Below are 23,180 nucleotides of genomic sequence, written 5' to 3'. Positions count from 1 at the left end.
GGATCCTTAATAAGGTTAAGCAAAGTAAATACATTTAATATATGAATAAATAATTAATGATATTTTGAAGGATTTTTAATCAAATGCAAAACACTACTTGCAAATAAATTCAACATTATAATATTTTGAGCTTAGAATTTGCTTATAGTCTTGCAGGCCCAGACAGGATTCTTGAATGGGAATACTTTGAATATTTGTAAGCAAAATTCACTCATGGTTGTCTGCAGAAGTACATATTATTCATCTGGTTTGGTGAGACAAACTTGTTTATTTTAATATGCAAATGAAGAAAACTGTTTTCAAATAAATACATTATAAGGATTCTACTCCAAAACTAAGAAAATGTGAACTTTGTGACATGATACTGTAGTCGTAGCAGTATAATCATTATTATTCATTTTTTTCAGACAAACTTAGAAAGACAAGGTTAAGTCTGTAACATTCACATTCTAAAAAAAATGAAATTATTACTCACTTTGTATTATGCTGTTTGAAAAAGATAAAACCAAAATCTGCAGTGATAAAAATGGTTAAAATGTACTCCAGATATCACAATTACAGATAACCTTTTGATTTTACAGCAAGGTTAAACTATTAATGATTTTGAAGGTCCATCCATTTATGTGTGTTTATTAATAATAAAATTATTATGGAATCATTTGCACTACTATAAACAAAAAAAAAACCAGTCCACTGTCTTGCAAATCTAAGCTTCAATATGAGCAGTTAAAAGGAGTAAATATTCACAGAAATCAAGCAAGGACAAAATATTAAATGTTGTTTTAATGGAAAATAGTTTGGAAAGTACCAAATTATTGCAATTCTTGTAAAAACTGTATTTATTGTAACACTGTTAATGCATCAGTTGTAAATATTGTGTAATCGATCAGAAATGCTCTCTATCGGCAGTGCATACCAATAGACGTTTGATCCAAATCGCAGGTTATTTGCCCTTTTTCATTTTTGCAACCTTCTCTTTTCGTTTCTTGACATGTTTTGGGACTTTATTTTTCCTTTTTTCCCTTTGAGCTTCTTTGACTATTTTCTTTCTCTCCTGCAAAATAGGATTACATGTGAACTTAAGGACAAGCAGGAATTCATTGAGAAGATTTTAGTTTAAAAAAACCCCAGAAACTTAGAATGACAAAGAGTTACACAAAACTATCACAAAAAGTGAGATTTTATGCCATTGTACCTCTTCCACTGATATTGCTTCTTTTCCTGCCCTTTACAGGCACAGGCAGAGTTCTTCTGCTCATTTAGTGTATAAAACATGTAAATATACAAATGACTTCTAAATCAACTATAAAGAACTCCAAACACCTAATTACCATCCCATAAGATCTGCAGAATTTGCTCACTGACACTTAATACAATGAACCACTAATTGGATGAGGAGATAGCAGTCCAAGACAGTCCAATGCAAGGGGAGGAAATCCTGAAAGACTTCCAAAAGTTTTAATCATTTTTAACAACATGAAAACTGTTTAGTGATTAGTAGTAGTTAAGTGTTTAGCAACTTCTCTACTTTACACAACATTCTTTAAGGTGGATTCAAAACATACAGTAAACAAAACTGAAGAACAGAATTGGAAAAACAGAAAAGCTAAACACAAAGCAGCATACACCTATCCTGTTGTGTTTTTAGTACACCTGAAAGTTACACAGAGAAACGTTCTCACAGCATGACTACCGTATACTATCAGTTTTAAAGATCAACTGCTGATTAAAAAAATGCTTCAATTTACTAATATGGAACTAACTGAAATCCCTAACATACAACTTTGAGCTTGTCAGTTTTTGTTCCTGGCTCGAATGGAGAATAACTACCTTATTCTAGAGCCTGTCCAAATTTTAAACATGCAATAACAATACTAATGATTTGTTTATTTGCATTAAAGATGGTATTTTTTTTAAGCAAGGCTTTTGGATGTCTCATACATTGTAAATGCTAAGTTATATCTAAGTCAAGACAGCAGCTTCCTGGAAATCCTAATAAATGGTCTTAACTGTGAAATTGCCAAGTCATGTTTTTCAAGCATACAGGTCTTTTTCATACATGTTTGCGACTCAGCATTTTGCCAATATATTTTTAATGTGTCTTGAGTTTGCCTGTAAAGAATAATACAGATGTGTAATTTTTTCCCACCATTTTAAGGACAAATGTCTTTAAATTTTGTTTAGTGAAAAAAACTGAGTTGGGAAAGCCATTCTCTTACAGTCTTGATAATAATAATAATAATAATAATTCTTCATTACAAAGCCTCAGATTCAGACATATCCTCACGGCCAATTTAAAGTTACCACTCTACCTAACCCATATGAATTTGGGACTAGGTAGGAAACTCACTTTATTGGAGTTAATGGGGCAAATGCACTAATCAATATGTAACCATAGCTGCCCACATTTTCTAAAGTTCTCATTTATAATTCATTCCTGCAAATGTTTCTACAAGTGCACCTGTTTGTTCACTTTACAATACAGTATCTTGTGGTAGTGGAAAATCCCACCAGCCACCTCAATAATTTCTCCATGTGTTTCAGCTGTGTCCGTTTTCTCTCATTTTTTTTAATATATGTATATTATGGTGTCAAAACAACACACTTGCAATTTGTAGACAGGGCAGGGACTCTGCACTTAGGATGTCTGCTTTGGGGCTAGGAGGCATATAGAAATAAGCAAATCATGACAGAAAATAAAAAATATTATGAACACTGCAGAGAAGGGTTTCTGTTTACAAGAATAGTTTTAAAGCATGAAAGTTTATGGAGTTATGGCAGAGCAGGCATCTACATCATACTAAAAGATTTAAGTGCTCTAAACCAGTTGCAATAAGCAGAGAATGTTATACTAATGTCAGGTGGTTAGGTCTAACTGTATTATGTTTAAATATACTTTACTTGGGCAAATACTGACAGCTTTGTAAGTGGATTTATAAAAAAGCAGATATGTTCAGTGTCCTAAAATTATTTGGCAAATTTTGTAAAACCTTGCACTAAATGGTACTAATAGTCTGAAATGATAATACAAATAAGTGTGTTATTTAAACACAAGTAAATGTTATAGGTAAATAATATTTACCTAAAGGTAAATAAGTTCATGGGATGTTCTTAATGTTCGGCTCTAGTACTAGACAATAGTATGACTGCAGACTGTAGTTAGCCAGCTAGACAGTTACATAGGTAAATTACTGTCAGTGGTGTCCTAGTGTGTGTGATAGAAACTTTAAGAAATGTTACCTAAACACTTAATGCTTAAATGGAACACCTTACACAAGAACTTGCCTTTTTTTACAATATCAAATTTTTTCTTTATTTTTGTATGAAATGTTTGCTTTGAAATTCACTAAACTTTTAAAGCAAAGACACTTGGGCTGTGAAGTCTTTTGTTTTGATAACAAGTCATACAAACTGGTTGAATGCATTTCTGGTAGCTGTATTTTGAATTATATGGAATCCCCTGACAAACACAGCTGCAGTGTTAATGCAATAAAATGTTCTATACCTTCTACAAAGTAACTCTATATTATTTACTTATATGTGAGGCATTAAAGCCTCTTTTAGTACTATATTCTGTTAAGGAACTGAAAAAGAAAATGCTTGTACTGCATCTCCAGGTTTACATAGATATGTGCACGTTGGTGTGCATCCCATCTTTAAAAATCTCAGCAAACTAATATCTAGCTAGCTGTGATACATGGTCTAACCTGGGAAATTTTGTAAGAAAATGGTCACCAAGTAATAGTGCCATTGGTTAATCAGGTGTATCAGTAGTACTATTCGGGACTGATTTTATTCACAGGCAGTGTGTTGTAGTGGTTAAGGGTTTGCACCTAGGACTTGAAACCCTGAGATTGTGGGTTCATATTCTGCCACTGACACTGTGTCACAATGAGAAAATCATTGATATAGATGTTGTATAAACTAGACCTGTTCCTGGAAAAACAAATGTAATGTAACCAATTGTATCTCAAATCTTAAGTTACCTTGGATAAAGGTATCAGTCAAATATTAAGTAAAATAATATTAGTAGGTTAGTATAGCTGCTTACTCTTAAACATGCACAATTGTCAATGTGTAAACCATTCCTACATTAGATCAATTCCTGCCATTTCCGGGTGACTTGACTTTTGTTGATGTTCACTGCAAAACAGAATTTTATAGGAAAGTGTATTCATTTGAATTGAAACCGGCAATCAGCTACAGTATGTTCCCTCTTAGCTTTGGCTGTACACCTTGTTTCTGGGTGCCTTGCAGCACTTTTGATCTCCTGTGCAGCTGTTATCATGACGCTCACTATCTCTCCTGCAGAGCTGTTATCGTGTCTTTCACAATTTGGTAATGAATCCACTGGTTGAAAAAACTCCATAGGTCAAATGCTCCCTGATTGTTATTGATGTGTTGGTGGTTCACAGTGTTTCATTATATCACCAGCCCAAATTCCCACCTCTCATTTTTTAAGTGTTGGTGCTTCAAGGTGCACTTTACCCTAGCTCGTCATTTATGGTTTGGTGCTGCGAAACACTTTATTATTCCCCAAACCACCACCAACCCCCTAGCCAGTTATTGCTGTTCATGGGAGAGTACTACATGGTGCTGAACACTTCAAGGGGTTCAGTTTGTGGTGCTCAATACATCATGCTATGTGGTTGACAGAGCGGAACAGAAAACTAAGATGAATTTGTTTGTATTTAAGAGTGCAGGCAGTCAACATCAAAAAACAATGAGTTTTGCTGAAATTTCCATTTCAAAATGTGATCATATCTCTTTTTTTCCTATGTAGGAAACTGCCCAGTCTCAGTCATTCACTCTATGGATTAGTGGTGGTATTTGTGTGGCCCGTTAATCACTTCTGCTGGGTATTTCATTTGCACAAAGCATGCTTTCAGCACAGCGAACAGCATGTAAGTTAGAATAATTATTATTTTAATAATATAATTTTGTCCAACAATTTTTTTTCTTCTATAACATTACCAAATTTCAATCAAATCCTTCAAAGGGTATTTCGTTTTTCTATTGTGGGGGAGGTTTTAACCCTAAATATTGATATATCCTCCAACCTGGACTGTCAATATGATGTGGTGTTGGGGCTTGTGCACCTTAATGAAGCTCAGAGCAAGTTCATCTGAAGATTCATGCTCTTGGTAGGGTATTCCTTAGCAAACAGGTTTGGGCTGAAAGACGGACAAAGAATGGTCCACAATGACTCCTGTTTGGAATAGGGTTACTGGGACCACTTCTGTAGCCAGTGTTCACCGGTGAGTGTGAACTGCTGGTTGGACTCACCCTAAACTGGTGATGTGCAGCTACCTTGTGGGCTTACCACTGTGATGATGCGGGTTCGGCTCCATGCTCCCATCGGCTGTTAGGGAGCCCTTGAACCCAACACCGTCAGTAATGTCACCGATGAGCTAGACAGTGAGGCAATAACAATTGAGCAAGGGGATGATAGAAGTGCAAAAGTGCTTTTATTAAAAGACAATCAAATGTTCAAACAAAGCGCTGTGAAGTTCAATAATCTTCATTAAATAAATAATCCATAAAAAAGCAAATGAAAAACCAAACGAACAAACGTGGCGATTAAAATCAATAAATAGAACATTCCTTTAAAACGAGGTTAAAAAAATGCTGAAGGCAGTCTCTTTAAAACCAATCTAAAGCCCGGTGTCTTTTACCGGGAAGCTCTCCTGCTTCTCCCATCTGGGCCACGCAACAAGAGAGTCGCCCTTTCTGCAGCTGGCCTTCTCTCCACATGACTGATCTGGATGCTCCCCGATCCCTGGCTTCGGTTCCGCTCTCCCGATCGAGACTTGGCTTTAATCCCAAGGGCCAGGACGCTCACTTTGGGACTCCTACTTCCAAGCCTCTCGACTCCCGCTGCCTTCTTGGCTTTACACAGCCAGTCGCCCTTCACTGGTCACCCCCACTACGCAGAGTGAACTACTACTACGACTCCTGGGTGTCGGCCTAACACACAGGCTTCCACACAGCTGCCTGCGAGCGCTCGCGCGCTCATCCGCACCAGCTTTCTAGCCTTCCTGACGCCTTTCTTCCTGCTTCCTACTGCCTCCCCCGTTTCCTTCTCCTTTCTCTTTTTTGTTCTTTTTCCTCCTCTTAACCTGCTCGCGCTTCTCTATATATGCGGAGAGGACATGGCAGCTACAGCCCATTAGCCACAGGAACGAACACGGATGTGGGCAGTCTCTCACCTGTGCACTTAGGTGAGAAACGCCCACACCACAGATCACCCTGCGGCTCGCTACAGTCACCACGCCCCCTCGCTAAGCCGCGAGCGCGGCGATTATTTATTTAAAACAAAACGGCCTTTGCTGGGAGAGCTGTGGACCCATAACACCACAACCACGTGCAAAACAAATGGTGAAGGTCAGTTGTAATGCCGTTTTAGTGGTGGGCACCAGCAGGAAAGACCTAGATGGACTGAACCTTAGCAATGTAAACTGGCTTTTGGAACTTGGAAAATTATGTCTCTATCGGTGAAGGAGACTGGGCTGGTGCAGAAGATGGAAAAGATATAGTTGGTTTCACCTTCAAACACAGCATAGGTTCTGGAACCATACTTTTTCACTTGTGGCTGTTTCTCTCCTACTATGATGTTCCCATGTGTGTATACACACAAGTCCCTGGTTGAGAGCTATGCAATTGGGAGTTCTCTCCAATGGACAAGAGGGCTATGAATCACAGAGAGGAAAACTCTTGACTGTTGTGTATTATGTGTATGTACCAAACTGCTGTTCTAGGTATTCAGCCTTCTTAAAGAAGGTGGGTGAGGTGCTTGAAACCCCATGTCTTTGTAGTCTTTCTGCTTGACTTTAATGCTCATGTTGGGAATGACTAAGATACCTGAAGGGGCATGATTGGGAGGAACAGCCTGCCGGATATGAACTAGAATGGTGAGTTGTTATTGGGTTTCTGTGCTTGTCATGGCTTTTCCATAACAAACAACACGTTCAAACACGAGGAGACTCATAATTGTACTTGGTACCAGACACTTTGGGTTGAAGGTCAATGATGGACTTTGTAGTTGTGTAATTCGAGCCAAGACAAACGTTCTGGACATTCAGGTGAAGAGTGAGACATAACTGTCAACTGATCACAACTTGGTGGTTAGTTGTATTTGAAGTGAGGAGTGTAGGCCAGATAGGGAAACAAAGGTGGGGGAATCCATGACACTGAAGAAGGTGGCTTTCATGGAAATGCTCCCTTTGGAATCTCCTGACTTGCTTCAGAGGTATCGACAGGCTAAGAGGACTGCTGGAAAAGTGATTGTGGAAGCAAAGCAAACTCGGGCATGGGAGGAGTTTGGAGTGGCCAAAGGGCAAGAATATCAGAGGATCTTGCTTAGACAGTGTTAAGCAGGGATGGGAAAGAGCTGACATCTTCAAAGGAAATTTTCAGGGGAAATCCGGGACACTTATATACTGGAAGGACCAGAGGAGCAGATGTGCACAGGACACTGCCTCCCTTAGAGCATTAGATGGCAGCCCAACCAGGTTGTAGCAGCGCCTAGGATTCCCGCAGGGCTTCATGGGAGATGGAGTTTGGTACAGCCCTGTTGGGTTCTGTAGGGGCTGCCAGGGGGAACTTCAGAGCCCTACTTTGGGTTTCCACCACACCTGTGAGTACTTCCAGATAATGCTGATGGGCTACCTGAAGTGTTCCCAGGTGCAGCACTGAAAAGAATCGCCTCACTTCATTTGGGGAGCCAGAGTAACGAGTAACAGCACAAGGCTTACTGGAGGAGGACTGGAGTAGAAAGGAGAGAGAAAGAGAAGCAAGAGAGGGGAGACACAGTTTTTTGACTGTGCTTGTGTTTTATACTATGCTGTGTAGGTGGGAGACTTGGAAAACATTTCCCACATCCAAAATAGATGTGTGTTGTGCTGGACTTGTGCCTGTTGGGTCGGGTGTTTGGGGAGCTGGTGCACCCCCGGGTGGCCACTGGGAGGGCCGTCACATACAATGACAAGAGGTACAAATAAGATTGCGATGCACCGAGACCATGACCGCCGCTGCCACCACTACCACGCAAAGAGAACCTGGCAGCCAGCCTGCTGCACATTCCTGGTGAACTGGCGGCCACAGCATGCAGCAACAAAAATTTTATGTTGATTTCTGTGTCAAACCATTGCTTTTTGTGCTTAACAGAAAACTGTTTTTTGGAAAAAACATTCAGCTCTCAAAGACTTAACTAACTTGGAAATACTGTTTTTGTTGACGAGGGAGTCAGTCAATTTTCCATATATACAGTTAGGTCCATAAATATTTGGACAGAGACAACTTTTTTCTAATTTTGGTTCTGTACATTACCACAATTAATTCTGAATGAAACAACTCAGATGCAGTTGAAGTGCAGACTTTCAGCTTTAATTCAGTGGGGTGAACAAAACGATTGCATAAAAATGTGAGGCAACTAAAGCATTTTTTTAACACAATCCCTTCATTTCAGGGGCTCAAAAATAATTGGACAATTGACTCAAAGGTTATTTCATGGGCAGGTGTGGGCAAGTCCGTCGTTATGTCATTATCAATTAAGCAGATAAAAGGCCTGGAGTTGATTTGAGGTGTGGTGCTTACATGTGGAAGATTTTGCTGTGAACAGACAACATGCGGTCAAAGGAGCTCTCCATGCCGGTGAAAGAAGCCATTCTTATGCTGCGAAAACAGAAAAAACTCATCCGAGAAATTGCTACAATATTACGAGTGGCAAAATCTACAGTTTGGTACATCCTGAGAAAGAAAGCAAGCACTGGTGAACTCAGCAACGCAAAAAGACCTGGACGTCCACGGAAGGCAACAGTGGTGGATGATCGCAGAATCATTTCCATGCTGAAGAGAAACCCCTTCACAACAGCCAACCAAGTGAACAACACTCTCCAGGGGTTAGGCGTATCGATGTCCAAGTCTACCATAAAGAGAAGACTGCATGAAAGTAAATACAGAGGGTGCACTGCAATGTGCAAGCCACTCATAAGCCTCAAGAATAGAAAGGCTAGATTGGACTTTGCTAAAGAACATCTAAAAAAGCCAGCACAGTTCTGGAAAAACATTCTTTGGACAGATGAAACCAAGATCAACCTCTACCAGAATGATGGCAAGAAAAAAGTATGGAGAAGGCATGGAACAGCTCATTATCCAAAGCATATCACATCATTTGTAAAACACGGTGGAGACAGTGTGATGGCTTGGGCGTGCATGGCTGCCAGTGGCACTGGGACACTAGTGTTTATTGATGATGGGACACTAGTGTTTATTGATGATGTGACACAGGACAGAAGCAGCCGAATGAATTCTGAGGTGCAGTCAAATTGATTGGGCGGCGTTTCATGATACAGATGGACAATGACCCAAAACATACAGCCAAAGCAACCCAGGAGTTTATTAAAACAAAGAAGTGGAAAATTCTTGAATGGCCAAGTCAGTCACCTGATCTTAACCCAATTGAGCATGCATTTCACTTGTTGAAGACTAAACTTCAGACAGAAAGGCCCACAAACAAACAGCAACTGAAAGCCGCTGCAGTAAAGGCCTGGCAGAGCATTAAAAAGGAGGAAACCCAGCATCTGGTGATGTCCATGAGTTCAAGACTTCAGGCTGTCATTGCCAGCAAAGGGTTTTCAACCAAGTATTAGAAATGAACATTCTATTTCCAGTTATTTAATTTTTCCAATTACTTTTGAGCCCCTGAAATGAAGGGATTGTGTTAAAAAATGCTTTAGTTGCCTCACATATTTATGCAATCGTTTTGTTCACCCCACTGAATTAAAGCTGAAAGTCTGCACTTCAACAGCATCTGAGATGTTTCATTTAAAATTCATTGTGGTAATGTACAGAACCAAAATTAGAAAAAAGTTGTCTCTGTCCAAATATTTATGGACCTAACTGTATATGTACATATACACACATATGAGATAGACTAAGGAATTATCCTCATTAAAATACCTTTTTGTCTATATTTTGATGCAATTCTTGATCTCCAGCATTTGGCTCTTTTGCACATTCCTCAGTATCTGACTGCAAACTTCCTTCTTCTTCAGACTCGGAGCTCTCAGAGCCACTTATTCTTTCTTCCAGGATTGCAGGCACCTAACCAAACAAAGTATCGACTTAAAATACTAGGCTACACAGGAAATCAACAAAATAATGGAAGATCCCAAAGAGAAATAATTCAGGTGGAAAACGAAACTTTGTATTTTTTACGATTTAATGTATTAGGTATTTCAAGTGAATCAAACTTAGCAATTTATGACGTCTATAGACTGTAGTTTTAAATGGATCTTGATCAGCATTTAAAGTGATCATAATAACAATTTTGAAACAGTACTTTTAACCTTACTCATGAAAACAACCTAATAAGCACCTGAATAATTAGAAACTGATTTTGGATATATATGTACTCTAATGCAAATTTATTAATGTCTCCCATAAAATTTCTTCCACCACCAAATGGAGTTTAAAAATATTTTTATATTACATATTATTACTCTTCAACTAAGAAAATACTTGTAAAAAAACAAAAAATCATCTGTCTTTGCAAAGATTAACAATCAGCAAAAAACTGAAAAAGAAAGTACTAATGAGGACCATTTCTCTAGTACATAAAATGTTGTTCACATTACCTACAAGGTCAAATATTTCCTGGAGAGGTTAAAAGCTAGTACCAAACAGGCACTGTGATTAATTACATTACCCTTTGCACTCCCGACAAATCTTTCTTAAGCCCTGTCACGGTCTGGTACAGAATCTGCAAAGTAACATATACAACATGTTAGTACTGCTTTTAAAATCAGCAGCAGCATTCATTGAAAATGGATCACAAATCAATAGAAAGTCATTGCTCATTGAGCTAAAAATTGTGTTGAAATGTATACATTTTGGAAAAAGATAACCAAGTTTTAATGCACTTTTAAAGAAATATTTTAAAATTGATGTTTTTTGAATTCCAGTGAGAGTTGGACTCCACCAGGGCTGCCTTTTGTCACCAATTCTGTTCATAACTTTTATGGACAGAATTTCTAGGTGCAGCCAGGGTGTTGAGGGGGTCCGGTTTGGTGGACTCAGGATTGGGTCACGGCTTTTTGCAGATGATGTTGTCCTGTTTGCTTCATCAGGCCGTGATCTTCAGCCGTCTCTGGATCGGTTCGCAGCTGAGTGTGAAGCGGCTGGGATGGGAATCAGCACCTCCAAATCCGAGACCATGGTCCTCATCCGGAAAAGGGTGGGGTGCCCTCTCAGGGTTGGGAGCGAGATCCTGCCTCAAGTGGAGGAGTTCAAGTATCTCGGGGTCTTGTTCACGAGTGAGGGAAGAATGGAGCGTGAGATCGACAGGCGGATCGGTGCGGCATCCGCAGTGATGCGGGCTCTGCATCGGTCTGTCATGGTGAAAAAGAAGCTGAGCCATAAGGCAAAGCTCTCAATTTACCAGTCGATCTATGTTCCTACCCTCACCTATGGTCATGAGCTATGGGTAGTGACCGAAAGAACGAGATCGCGAATACAAGCGGCTGAAATGAGTTTCCTCCGCAGGGTGTCTGGGCTTTCCCTTAAAGATAGGGTGAGAAGCTCAGTCATCCGGGAGGGGATCAAAGTAGAGCCACTGCTCCTCCGCATTGAGAGGAGTCAGATGAGGTGGCTCGGGCATCTGATCAGGATGCCTCCTGGACGCATCCCTGGTGAGGTGTTCCGGGCATGTCTAACTGGGAGGAGGCCCCGGGGAAGACCCAGGACACGGCTGAAGGGAATATGTCTCCCGGCTGGCCTGGGAATGCCTCGGGATTCTCCCGGATGAGCTAGAGGAAGTGGCCGGGGAGAGGGAAGTCTGGGTATCTCTGCCCCCGCGACCCGACCTTGGATAAGCGGAAGAGGATGGATGGATGTTTTTTGATGATTTTTTAAAACAAATCACACATGCATGTATGTAAACTGGATATTTATTCCCTGGGAGATGCAGAAGCAGATTATGCTTTACAATTTTTGCAAATACTTCTCTTTGTAGATTCTACAAAATATAAATACACATGAAGTTACAAATTTGGAAAATTTATATCTTCAAATTGTACTCTTAATGCACTAGAAAATCAGGCACATGTTGCTAGGAACTAATTCGAAAACAACTAATTCAAAAACAAATCCAGGAAATGATCTAAAGAATGAGACATGTTTATCATTTTCATAAAAAAGTTTAAACATTTTTAAGCAATTTGTTTTGCTAAAAATTATGTAAATACACAGCTGTTATAGATACCTAAAATGTCACCAAGTATTAACCTCCTTGGCATTAACCCCGAGCATCACTCGGGCTCAGAATTCTATATAATAGATTATTCCCAAGTCAGACTTGGGGTGATGCGCAAGGATCCACTTTACAGTGTTAAGTTAGAATAACTCCTGGAAAAGTGTTCTTCTGCTCTCTTAAGGACAAAATAACATTATGCTGTGTTTTGTCACTCTAAGATAACTTGCTCACAAATACTCATTCACGACTTGTGGGCGTGGGGGATGTTAATCAAAACACAATGGCATGTAAACAAGAATCTGTAAGGCCAATCTGAAACTGAAAAATTAGTTGAATCAAGCAATAGTAATGACTAGGGCTGGGTATCAGAATTGATGTCTCGATTCAATTCGATTCTGATTCTCAATGCCCCAGTTTGATTCAATATCAATTTTAACTTGACTGAATTAACATGCACTGATATATTTGAAGTGGTGGATTTTTTTTTAGAAATTACTTAACTATGCATAGAACACATTAATATAAATGTGACAAATTACAAAAACAATTTATTTTAGGGGTGTCTATATAGTGACTTTCTAACATGTGCATAAGCATGAAATGACATTTAAGAAGAAATAATTGATTAGTAATGAACAGTTAACATCTGTATTCGGAAGATGTGGAATAAAATATCATTGCTCTTTAAAAAAAAACTTTTTCACAGCACTGCACTCATTCAAACCATAACTTAAGTAACATACAGTATGTATTGCTACAATAGAGTCCACACATATTACTGGGGGCTCCTTGTTTTAAGGCAATGTAAGGGAATCTAGTTTATAAATAGTAATAAATAAATGTAAAATAATCATAGATTGCTTCTTAAATAAATACATGCTATTCAATAAACTATTCTTGTGCTATGATTCACCATGCAGATACCCTTCAACTAAACTATTTGCCAAATTTATTCCCCTATTGGACATTTAAAATAATCTTGAATTAGTTGAAATTAAAGATACAGCCGGGAGACTTGTGTCTTTCTATAATTTTACAAGTTACACATATCTTCAGTTGCTCACTTATAGCAGTCAAGTTAATTAGTCTAGAAAATGTGTCCTGACAATCCTCGGACAAAAAGGGAAGCTTTCTGAAACAAGGATGTACAGGTGATGTTTGCTGACAGCGGCACTGAATGAACGGAACATAAAATAAAAAGAATCAGCCACAATGAATGTTAATGTCACTATTTTAGAAATACTTCAAGTCAGTTTCTTTGAGCACACAATCACTTTGTATCACAGGCTGCTCTGAACAACTGCCCTCTTGCTTTGCCAGGTGAAGCTCCTTGTAAGATCACTTATCTTTAGCAAGTCTTATCTTTACAGATAAAAACTGCTATTGAATCTGTTTTCTTTTTTGGCATGAGGTGACTTAAACAGAGGCTTGCAGCTAAACAGTCTCCAGTGCAGATTGTTTAGGCTCTACTCGACTGGATGTCAACTGAGACAAAGTTTCTGAGTCATACCGGGATAAGAAAATTCTCAAATTTGCTGTGTTTCAACAATAATTAACTTCTAAGCTGCATAGCTTACATATGGCTTTGCTCTTACCCAGTTGTTCTTTACCAATGCACTTTCAGTTAAAGGGGACACATCATTTTATGTGAAGAAGTAAAGTGCTTTTTCCGTTGAAAGCCTTAACAGGTGCATTACAGTAATTGAACAGAATAGATGTTCACAAGATTGATCTTGAGACTTTAAGAATAAATATCGAATTGTTTAAACGAAAAATAACGATTATTCAGAAAAATCAATATTTTTACCCAGGCCTATTGATTACCAGATGTTGACATGGATAATCAAACTGATGCATACAGCACTGTATAACTGAAACACAGAGAAATGCCCAAAATGACTGTAATCAAGTGAAAGAAGAAGAAAGACGTGAGTCTCCTAAGCACTGTTTACAATGCAACAACTGTCAATTGTGTCACTAAGCCTTGTGCTGTGGTAGTCTACAATACATGGGGCCCATTAAACATGCAGTCCAAGCACTGACATTCTTCCATCTCATGCTCAAGCAACAGAAAAAAATATTATAATAGTGCACAAAGAAACATGATTCTATTGTGTCTCAAAACATATCAAACAAAGGATGTGTACTAAATCTATATCAGTACAGCAGTGGACACTAGACATACTGTACCTTTCTTTCTGTTTTAATGTTATCATTTTAGTATTTACATGTTTCTATTCCATGTAATAATATTTATTTTTACTGTTGAAAAAAATTCAGCGTTTTTGAATTGTTTTTCTGGTGATAAACATAATGCTAAGGAGGTTAAAGTGAAGTCTTTGCCACTCTTAAAATGCTTCTTTAATTACTATTAATCAAACTGTTATAACACACCTTCCTAATCCTAATGGTATGTCTTTGGTTGGTTAGTTGGTTGGGAGCATGTGCTCATAGTGTGTTGCTGCACCCACCACACAAAGAAACACCTGGATTTGGATCCAAGTGCAGTGTCAGCATCACACTGGAACAGTTTGAGTTTTTTTCTCAATCCTGCCATCAATCCCCATGTTTTCCCTGTATTTCTTTATATGGATTTTATTATGCAATACTGTTATAACAAAGCCTAACCATTTAATGAAAAACTTTGCATATGTATTGATGCGTACATCTAAGATTTTCTAAAAGTTCAAACAAAAACAACATTTACACAAATAAATACATGGACTTGATTTCAGTTCAGACTGTGGCCAGCAGGGTGCAGCAATCCTTAATGAAATTTAAAAAAAATGCTAAACTTCTTTGTTAGTCAAGCTTGAAAATGAGCAAGAGAAACTGATTCTGTTCTGTTTCAGATTTTCAAAAATAACAGTCAAGCCATTGTTAGATTTTAGATAATTGAAAGCTAATGCAACTATATAAATTCAATACCTCTTTAACAATGGCTTACTCAATAAAATATGAATGAAACCTTCAGCATGACACAGATCAGGATAAAATAATTGACAGAAAACATTTATTCAAGTAAAAAGTGTGAAAATACAGACATGTAAGCACCATTATGTTTCTGATAAACATGGCATTCTTAAAGGAATACTCCACATAGAAAATATATTTTTTTATATGTTACTTACCCTATTATATAATAAACATTTTTGTCTCTATTCTGCATAAAAATGTGAAATTAAAACTTTTTCTTGGTCATCACTACAAACTACATGGGGTATGTAACATATAAAAAAATATGTACAGTGGAACCTCGAGATACGAACAGCTCTGTATACGAGAAATTCAAGATACGAGGAAAGTATGAGCGAAAAATTCGGATCTAAATACGAGCATTGGCTCGCGTTAACGAGCCAGGCTGTGGGTATGCGTGACGCGTTTCCCGATCCGCCTCGACTCGGGGATTCACCCAAGCTGACGCTGCCCGCCCGTCAGCTCACTCGGTGTTCCTTGTTCTCCCGTATCGTGAGGATCTACGCGTTTGTGCGCTTGTGATTTCATTGTTTTTTTTGCATTTAACGTGAAAATAATTATTCCACGATGCCTCTCAGTAACCCGTTTCCTCCTCCCCACCTCCCTGTCGTCTCCCTCAAGCCAGCCAGGACTCTTCATAAAGGTAAACTACAGTTATATTATTTACCAGTGTTATTTATTAAAGGTAAACTACAGTATATATTATTTATCAGTGTTATTTGTTAGGAAAATTGATTTTTATGTTGATATTTTTTGGGGTGCGGAACGGATTAACTGGATTTCCATTATTTTCAATGGGGAAGTTTGTTCTAGATACGAGAAATTCGCTATACGAGCTCAGTGCTGGAACGAATTAAACTCGTATCTCCAGGTTCCACTGTATATATAATTTTTGGTTGAAGTATTTCTTTAAGGTAAGACAAAATCCCACCCATCAAACTTTATTTGCAACCATTATTTTCATAACTACTCGCATTAAATTTGGTGAGGCCTACAGATTGTTTTAAATATTTCAATACAGATGCAGAGGAAAACAAAACTTACATTGTCATCTAGTGCATTCAAGGTTGCATCCTCCTCTTTTGCTTTCATCAGAAGGTCAAAGTCTCTTTCATAGTTACTCACTTCATTCAGTGTTCTTGGAATGTAAGCCTTTTTAAAAACCTACATAATTCCAGAAACAATATATAAAACATGAGAAAATGCATAATCAAAATAGTACATTAGATTTTTGGCTTACTATTGTGTTGTGACATAGCATGGCAACACTGTGTCAGGTGACATATTCTAAACTGATACCATATGAATGTCTGTTGGTGTGTGTGTACATTTGCCCTGCAGTGGACTAGTGCCCCTGTCCAGGGTGCTTACTACCTTTTGCCCAACAATGCTGGGGAAAATTCAGGCCTCTGCAACCATGAAGTTGATAAGCAAGTTAGAAAACATAACTATGCCTTTGCAGAAAGAGACAGAAATAATAATTTCCAAAATGTCCCCTTATATTTGTAAGTCTTTTAAAGTGTTAACATTTTAATCAAAATGAAGCATTAATAAAACGTTTTTGATTTTTCTAACATACTGTGTAACATGAGCTGAAGAATGTGAGAGATTAATATAGTTAAAAATAAACCAGATTAGTATGTACTGTATACAGTATATCTTTCAAAATAAGGTAGAAAAAAAAATAAAAGGCTTGAACTCATGATCCTTATAATTGGTAGGACTCCATTTTAAACACATTTAGATACTTACACATACGTATTGCTTATGTTCATTAGGGAATTCAACATACAATGTACTACTCAATAAAGAAAATCTAAAGTGACAAATGTTTTAAGAAACTGATTAGGCACTAGTCATTAATGATTTTTAAAATAGCACATATAATACAAGCTGGTGGGAAAGGTGTACTGTTTAAGGGTGTTATTTCATGTTACCTTCTGGCCCCTTTAATAAGAGTAACATTTTAATGTCACATGGTATTTAAACATTATGCCCATCAGGTGCATGTCTGCCTGGCAGCTTGCAAACATCCAGGAGCTGATTTTTCAGACTAGGAAAGTTGTAGTTCACGAAATAAATTTGTTTAAATGCACTGACCCCACCCACCAGTTTAAAGATTTCAATCTAACTGATCATCTATGGGATTAGACTGAAGGTGCTATTTGGAGTAGAAATCTATCTCATCAGTTATTATACAATTGCTAACAGATCCATAGGAGTCAACAAGGGCCAGTCTCTGTACAGTACTTTTATACTTTGTTGAGGCTACACTGAAACAATTTATGGAAGTTCTGAAAACAAATAGCTGAACACTTTGATATGAAGTGGGTGCATCTAATAAAGTAAAAACAAAGTCTAAATATCTTATACAACAAAACTTTACGAATTCAAACTAAACTATTGGCACACCTGCTGGAGCTTCTCAGGGAAAAAACATTAATTTTACTTGGAAAGCTTGTGTTCATACTTTGAATTAATATAGATATCTGATATACAGATGGGAGGAATGACCTGAATGAGATGGTATCAGATTCAAATTTCAGATATGAACTGTCCTTAACACATACCATGTTTGAACAGGAGTGTGGCTACTTATAAATCTACTTACTATCAGACTACTTAGAGCTAAAAAAAAACAAACAAACAAATTTGTAGTCATGTGATCTAATTTAAATCCATACATCCAAGACAATTAGGTAAACAAAAGTGCTGTTCCATTACCGCTTGATGTTCAGATGGCTCAGATTAATTGTTGGAAAGATCTATAGGACCCAAATGTATAGTAAAGATACCCTGGTAATGATTGTAGACACCTCAGTTTAGGATAAGTTGTACACCAATCTGAGGAACAGTTTCTCCGAATCAAGTAAAGGAACTCTGAATGGACTCTGGTTAAGGTTTCAGTAGTGAAAATAACTGCAAAGAACTGTGTTGTACAGTAAAAGTACATAGTGTCTGCCATAGCTTCACTTTAAAGTTAAAGAAACTTTCCATGCAATATTATCAGAATGGTCTCAAAGAGACCTTGGTAAACAATTCAATGGCTCAAGAAAAGAAGAAGAATTGGAAGAATATTGCATAGTGGGAAGGGAAGCATTGACCTAGACTGGATAAATTTTTCAAGAGAAGTAAGAAGCATTTTGAAGGACTCTTCAAACTTCTGCACACTCCCACCAGGGAGGCACTGGTTGTGATTAGTCACTCAGGTGGTTTAAAAAAATGAATGAATAACATGGAGCTGACTTTTCAGCAAACCACCCAGCTGACAGTCAAACTTCAGATCATGCAAGGAAATGTGGATTCATCTCTGACCACAGAACAGTGGAATAACTCTCTGAACTTACACAGATATTTGTCTGTGATATTGACTACTTTTCATTAACATTTCTCTGTTTAAAATGGGTGTAGGACTCTGCACAGGAGGCATCATCTCCTGAACTGTTTGTGATTTTTATCAATAGACTGTGACAGTACAGCCATGTGATTGTTATCAACTGAATGTGACAGTGCAGCCAAAGCATGTAGCTCTTCCACTCTGCAGGTCTTGAGTGTAGCCACTCTGCTGTTTTACAGTCGGCTTTGTTAGACTGTAATCCCAGACTCACAATGGAGCAGACAAAGTGGGATGCAGTCAAGAGCAAGAATTAACACGTTCACATCAAGGTGATCCTTAAGAAGAGAATTGCTTTTGTTCTGTAGGTTAGAATGACCTTGGGATTGTGTTCAGAAGAGAGGACTGGAGAATGTCTCAAAATAATTTGAAAAGAAGCTTCAGACACACCAAAGTTATGCCTGACTCTTGTGATAAAACTGGACAAAGCTTCTGATGTGCATATCAACCAATAGTACCATCCTTGCCTATGACCATAAACTGAAAGAAGTTAGTTAAAGTGGTCTAGAAAAGCTGTGACGATGCTACATGGGTGCATTCCCTGAGAGGTGTACCAGTCACCACCTAGTGGGGGAAGAATCAAGACAAACTCTGCCACTCCAATGATTGTGCTTGATCCCCCATCCGCCTCCGATTGTCGTGCTCGATTCACCAAGGAGGACAACCCAGGTGGGTCATGACACAGGAAAGGTTGAAAAATACCACACTACAGTAATATTTTTGGGTTTGTCTGGAGGATCCTGTGAATTTCCAGAAGTTGCATGAGACAACTACTTGAGAAATGATACCTGGTAATACAAGCCTAACTAGGACAAGTAAATGCAGGGTGAACACCAAATGTTTCAAATTGCCACCCATTTCTGAAACTCGTAATTTTGATCATTCTCAGCTTAACAATTGTTGCATCAGGGAAAAGAATGAAGCCAATTTCTTATGGGTACAAGACATGAATGGATCAACTATAAATCAAATTTCAGGGAAAAATAAACCCAAACTTATGATTAGTGCTGGGCGGTATACCGGTTCATACCAAAAACCACTTTTTATTTTTATTATGATATGGATTTTTCTTATACCACAACACTGGTTTAAATAGCCTAAACAACGTTTGGAATGTGGCGTAGTGGGAAACTGTTTAACACTAGAATTACCAGAGCCTACGAAAAAACTCGTAGATCCTTCCCACCTTAAATCGCTTCACACTTCTCCAATTACCGTCTTTTGTCCTGTAAATATGTTGATAAGCAGCAAGCAGCCTACTATCACATCCCCCACCCCGCACAGTTTTCTCAGCTCAAATCTGTTTACCTGCGTGTCAGTTGCTTGGAGTTGTATAGAGTGAGAAGTCAAGCAAAATGGCACCTTTTATAAATACCATATCGTTATTTGGAACACATGCATTTCATGTGTGTTCCGTGTCTACAACGATCTATGTAAACACATCGTTAAAACAGAAACGTTTTTCATATTTTGGTAATAATTGACAAAATGCGGACATGAAGTATAATGTGTGAAGCCTGAATTTCAAATATCAAAGAAACACTTTCACAAAAGGTACAAATATAACAGAACAAATGCGCTTTTATTCAAAAATATAGCTGCAGAAAAACAACCCGCGTTTACCAGCAACATTGACACGTAATTGTTATGACAACTTCGGTGGCGTGACGGTATCAGCTGCTGACTTGTAATCAAAGCTTCATAGGTTCGATCCCGGCCGAATCCGTTTTGAGAACTGAGCTGCTCGTATTCTTACTATTTTAGAATAAAAACATACATTTGATTCCAGTCTGTAACAGCCAGTGTAATTTATGATACTTGTAAAGGTTAGCTTTGTTTTTTTCTATTCTCTCAGCTACGTTCACGTTCTCAACTTACTCCAACCCACACGCATTTGTTTTCACATAGATGCGCTATAACAGAGGTACACTCAACTCATGCTGACAATTCTACATCAAATCAAGAATGCACTTTTGCCATCGCTGTACTTTGTATATGTATATGGGAAGCTCTTCACTCGTGACTTTACGCTGTAGATCTGGCTCTTACATACAAAGGACGGTGCATGTGCCCAAAACATTAACATTTATATGTTACTTACATAAAAGCCAGATCCGATGTAGAACCGTCGTCATGTAAGTGAATAACTCAAGGTAAATAACATTCAATTTACCTATTTACCTTTATTTATTTACTTACTTCCTACAGCGTAAAGTCTTGAGTGCAGAGCTTCCTATGTACATATACAAAGTACAGCGATGGCTAAAGTACATTCTTGATCCGATGTAGAGCCCTCGTCATGTAAGTAAATAACTCAAGGTAAATAGGTAAATAACATTAGATCTGGCTATTATGTAAGTAACATATAAATGTTAATGTTTTGGGCGCATGCACCGTCCTTTGTATGTAACAGCCAGATCTACAGCATAAAGTCACAAGTGAACTGCAGAGCTTCCTCTGTTTGATCGTGAAGGGCATGCTCACAAATTACACGTGTAATGTCACAAAAAATACCTGCTGACACTTTAGTATGCGAGCAATGGTACGAGAATGCAGTTAAGACTTTTTTGGGCAAATATACCACGCTAGTGTTTAGATCTGGAAGTGTAGCGTTGGCTAAATAAATAACATTTGAGCTATAGCGCGTCTTTATGTGGTCCAAATAAATAACATTTGAGCTATAGTGCATCTTTATGTGAAAACAGCAGTGTCAGATGGGGAGGGGGGTAGGGTAGAATGAAAAGAATGAAACTGAATAAAATAAAAAAAAACAAAGCTAACCTTTACAAGTATCATAAATTACACCGGCTGTTACAGACTGAAATCAAATGTATGTTTTTATTCTAAAATAGTAAAAATAAGAGCAGTTCACTTCTCAAAACGGAGTCGTGTGGGATTGAACTCGTGACCTTTTGATTCCCAGTCAGCAGCTGATACTGTTGTGCCACGGCAGTTATAATTTTGAATAAAAGCGCACTTGTTCTGTTATATTTGTACCTTTTGTGTTTCTTTGATATTTGGACTTCAGGCTTCATACATTATATAGTTTATGCCTACATTTTGTCATTTACTACTAGAATATGAAAAAAGTTTCTGTTTTAAAAATGTGTTTACACAGTAGAAACGGAACACACATGAAATGTGTGTGTTCCAAATAACGATCTATTATTTCCACTCTAAAACTCCACTTCACTCCCAGATAATCACTCAAGGCATGAGCTGGGAGAAGTTCGTGCATGTTCTAAGTGGGTGGAGGGATGGAATAGCCGGCTGCTTGCAGCTTGTCTTTATCGGCACATTTAGAGGACAAAAGACGCTGGCGGAGAAGTGCGAACGGATTTAATAAGTGATTTAAGTTGGGACGGATCTACAAGTTTTTTCGTAGGCTCTGGTAATTCTAGTATTAAGGAGGGACCTTTTTCACTGCTGCACCGCTAAACACGCATGCAAGGAGTACATGCGTTAGTGGAGGTATTGAACGGTGAAAATGGACAGAGAACATTCCGAAACTGAAGCTGTAGCAGATAATAAAGTTGAACATGATGACACAGAAGAACTTTTGCCGAAAAAAGGAGCCGTGTCTGTTGTCTGGAGATGCTTTAGTTTTAAAAGGTCAGATGTGGACCATTATGTTCAAATGTGTGAATACTGTTTCTATACTACTGTATAATACCGCAAGCCAAGTTGTACTTGTTTTATATTTTTCAATACTGTGTAATGTAACTGGGTACTGTGTAATAGTGTGATGACATGTTGACTTTAATCTCGACGTTTATGATGAGAATAAAGTCGACATATTGACTTTATTCTCGACATTTCTACTTTATTCTTGCCGTTTATGTCGAGATTAAAGTCGACATGTTGACTTTATTCTCGTAATTTGTCATTAAAGTAGAACATCGTTAGCTAAACTTCATCTTAAAATGGATATTTAATTTACTAGATTTTCTCAAACCCCATCATAAGTTATGTAACACATTAAATGCTTTGTTTTAAGTGTTCCCTGAGCCATGTTAATCGCTACGTGCTTCTTAAACTGACTTCCTCTTGAACTAAGAGGTGGCGCAGGCAGCGATCACCACATAGAATACATTAATTTCATGATATTCCTTCTCCCTGAACATTAAGAATGCTAAGATATACACTTGCTATCATTTTCATGATGAAATGCATTAAAGCATGTATTAATCATGTGGGGGCACAGTGGCGTGGAGGTTGCACTGTGGCTCGCAGCAATGGGGTCCTAGGTGTTCCCTGCTTTGAATTTGCATGTTTTTCTGGTGGGTTTACTCGGCGTGCTTCAAAGTCATGTAGGATGTGGGGTTTTGTTATGCCATATTGACCCAAGTGTATGTATTGCTTGTATTCACCCTGCGATGTGCTGGCGCCCTGTTCAGGATTTGCTAATGCCTCGCACACGATGCAGGCTGGGATGGGCGCAACCTTGAATAGATGGCATAATTAAACATGTATAATGAAGAATTTTTTAAAGTTCTGAACACTCCGTGGTCTAAGTTTATAACTAGTTTTAATTTCACAAAGACGTTTATCGTGTGG

General features: G+C 38.2%; 1 protein-coding gene across 1 annotated transcript in view; it reads right to left on the bottom strand.

Annotated features, from left to right (window-relative positions):
- Window positions 1-765: 765 nt before the first annotated feature.
- The window catches only part of riok1 (RIO kinase 1 (yeast)), a 130,007-nt gene continuing 107,592 nt past the window's right edge, over window positions 766-23,180 (bottom strand). The window contains exons 14-17 of the mRNA XM_051929080.1: window positions 16,274-16,393; window positions 10,709-10,762; window positions 9,961-10,104; window positions 766-1,054 (exon numbers count right to left, since the gene is read on the bottom strand). Of these exons, the coding sequence (XP_051785040.1) occupies window positions 944-1,054; window positions 9,961-10,104; window positions 10,709-10,762; window positions 16,274-16,393 (429 nt within the window). The 3' untranslated portion in view covers window positions 766-943. The remainder of the gene's footprint in view (window positions 1,055-9,960; window positions 10,105-10,708; window positions 10,763-16,273; window positions 16,394-23,180) is intronic.

Source organism: Erpetoichthys calabaricus, chromosome 6, assembly GCF_900747795.2.
Source record: "Erpetoichthys calabaricus chromosome 6, fErpCal1.3, whole genome shotgun sequence".
NCBI lineage: Eukaryota > Metazoa > Chordata > Cladistia > Polypteriformes > Polypteridae > Erpetoichthys > Erpetoichthys calabaricus.
Note: the sequence above shows the minus strand (reverse complement) of the source record. Positions and strands in the feature narration are given on the sequence as shown.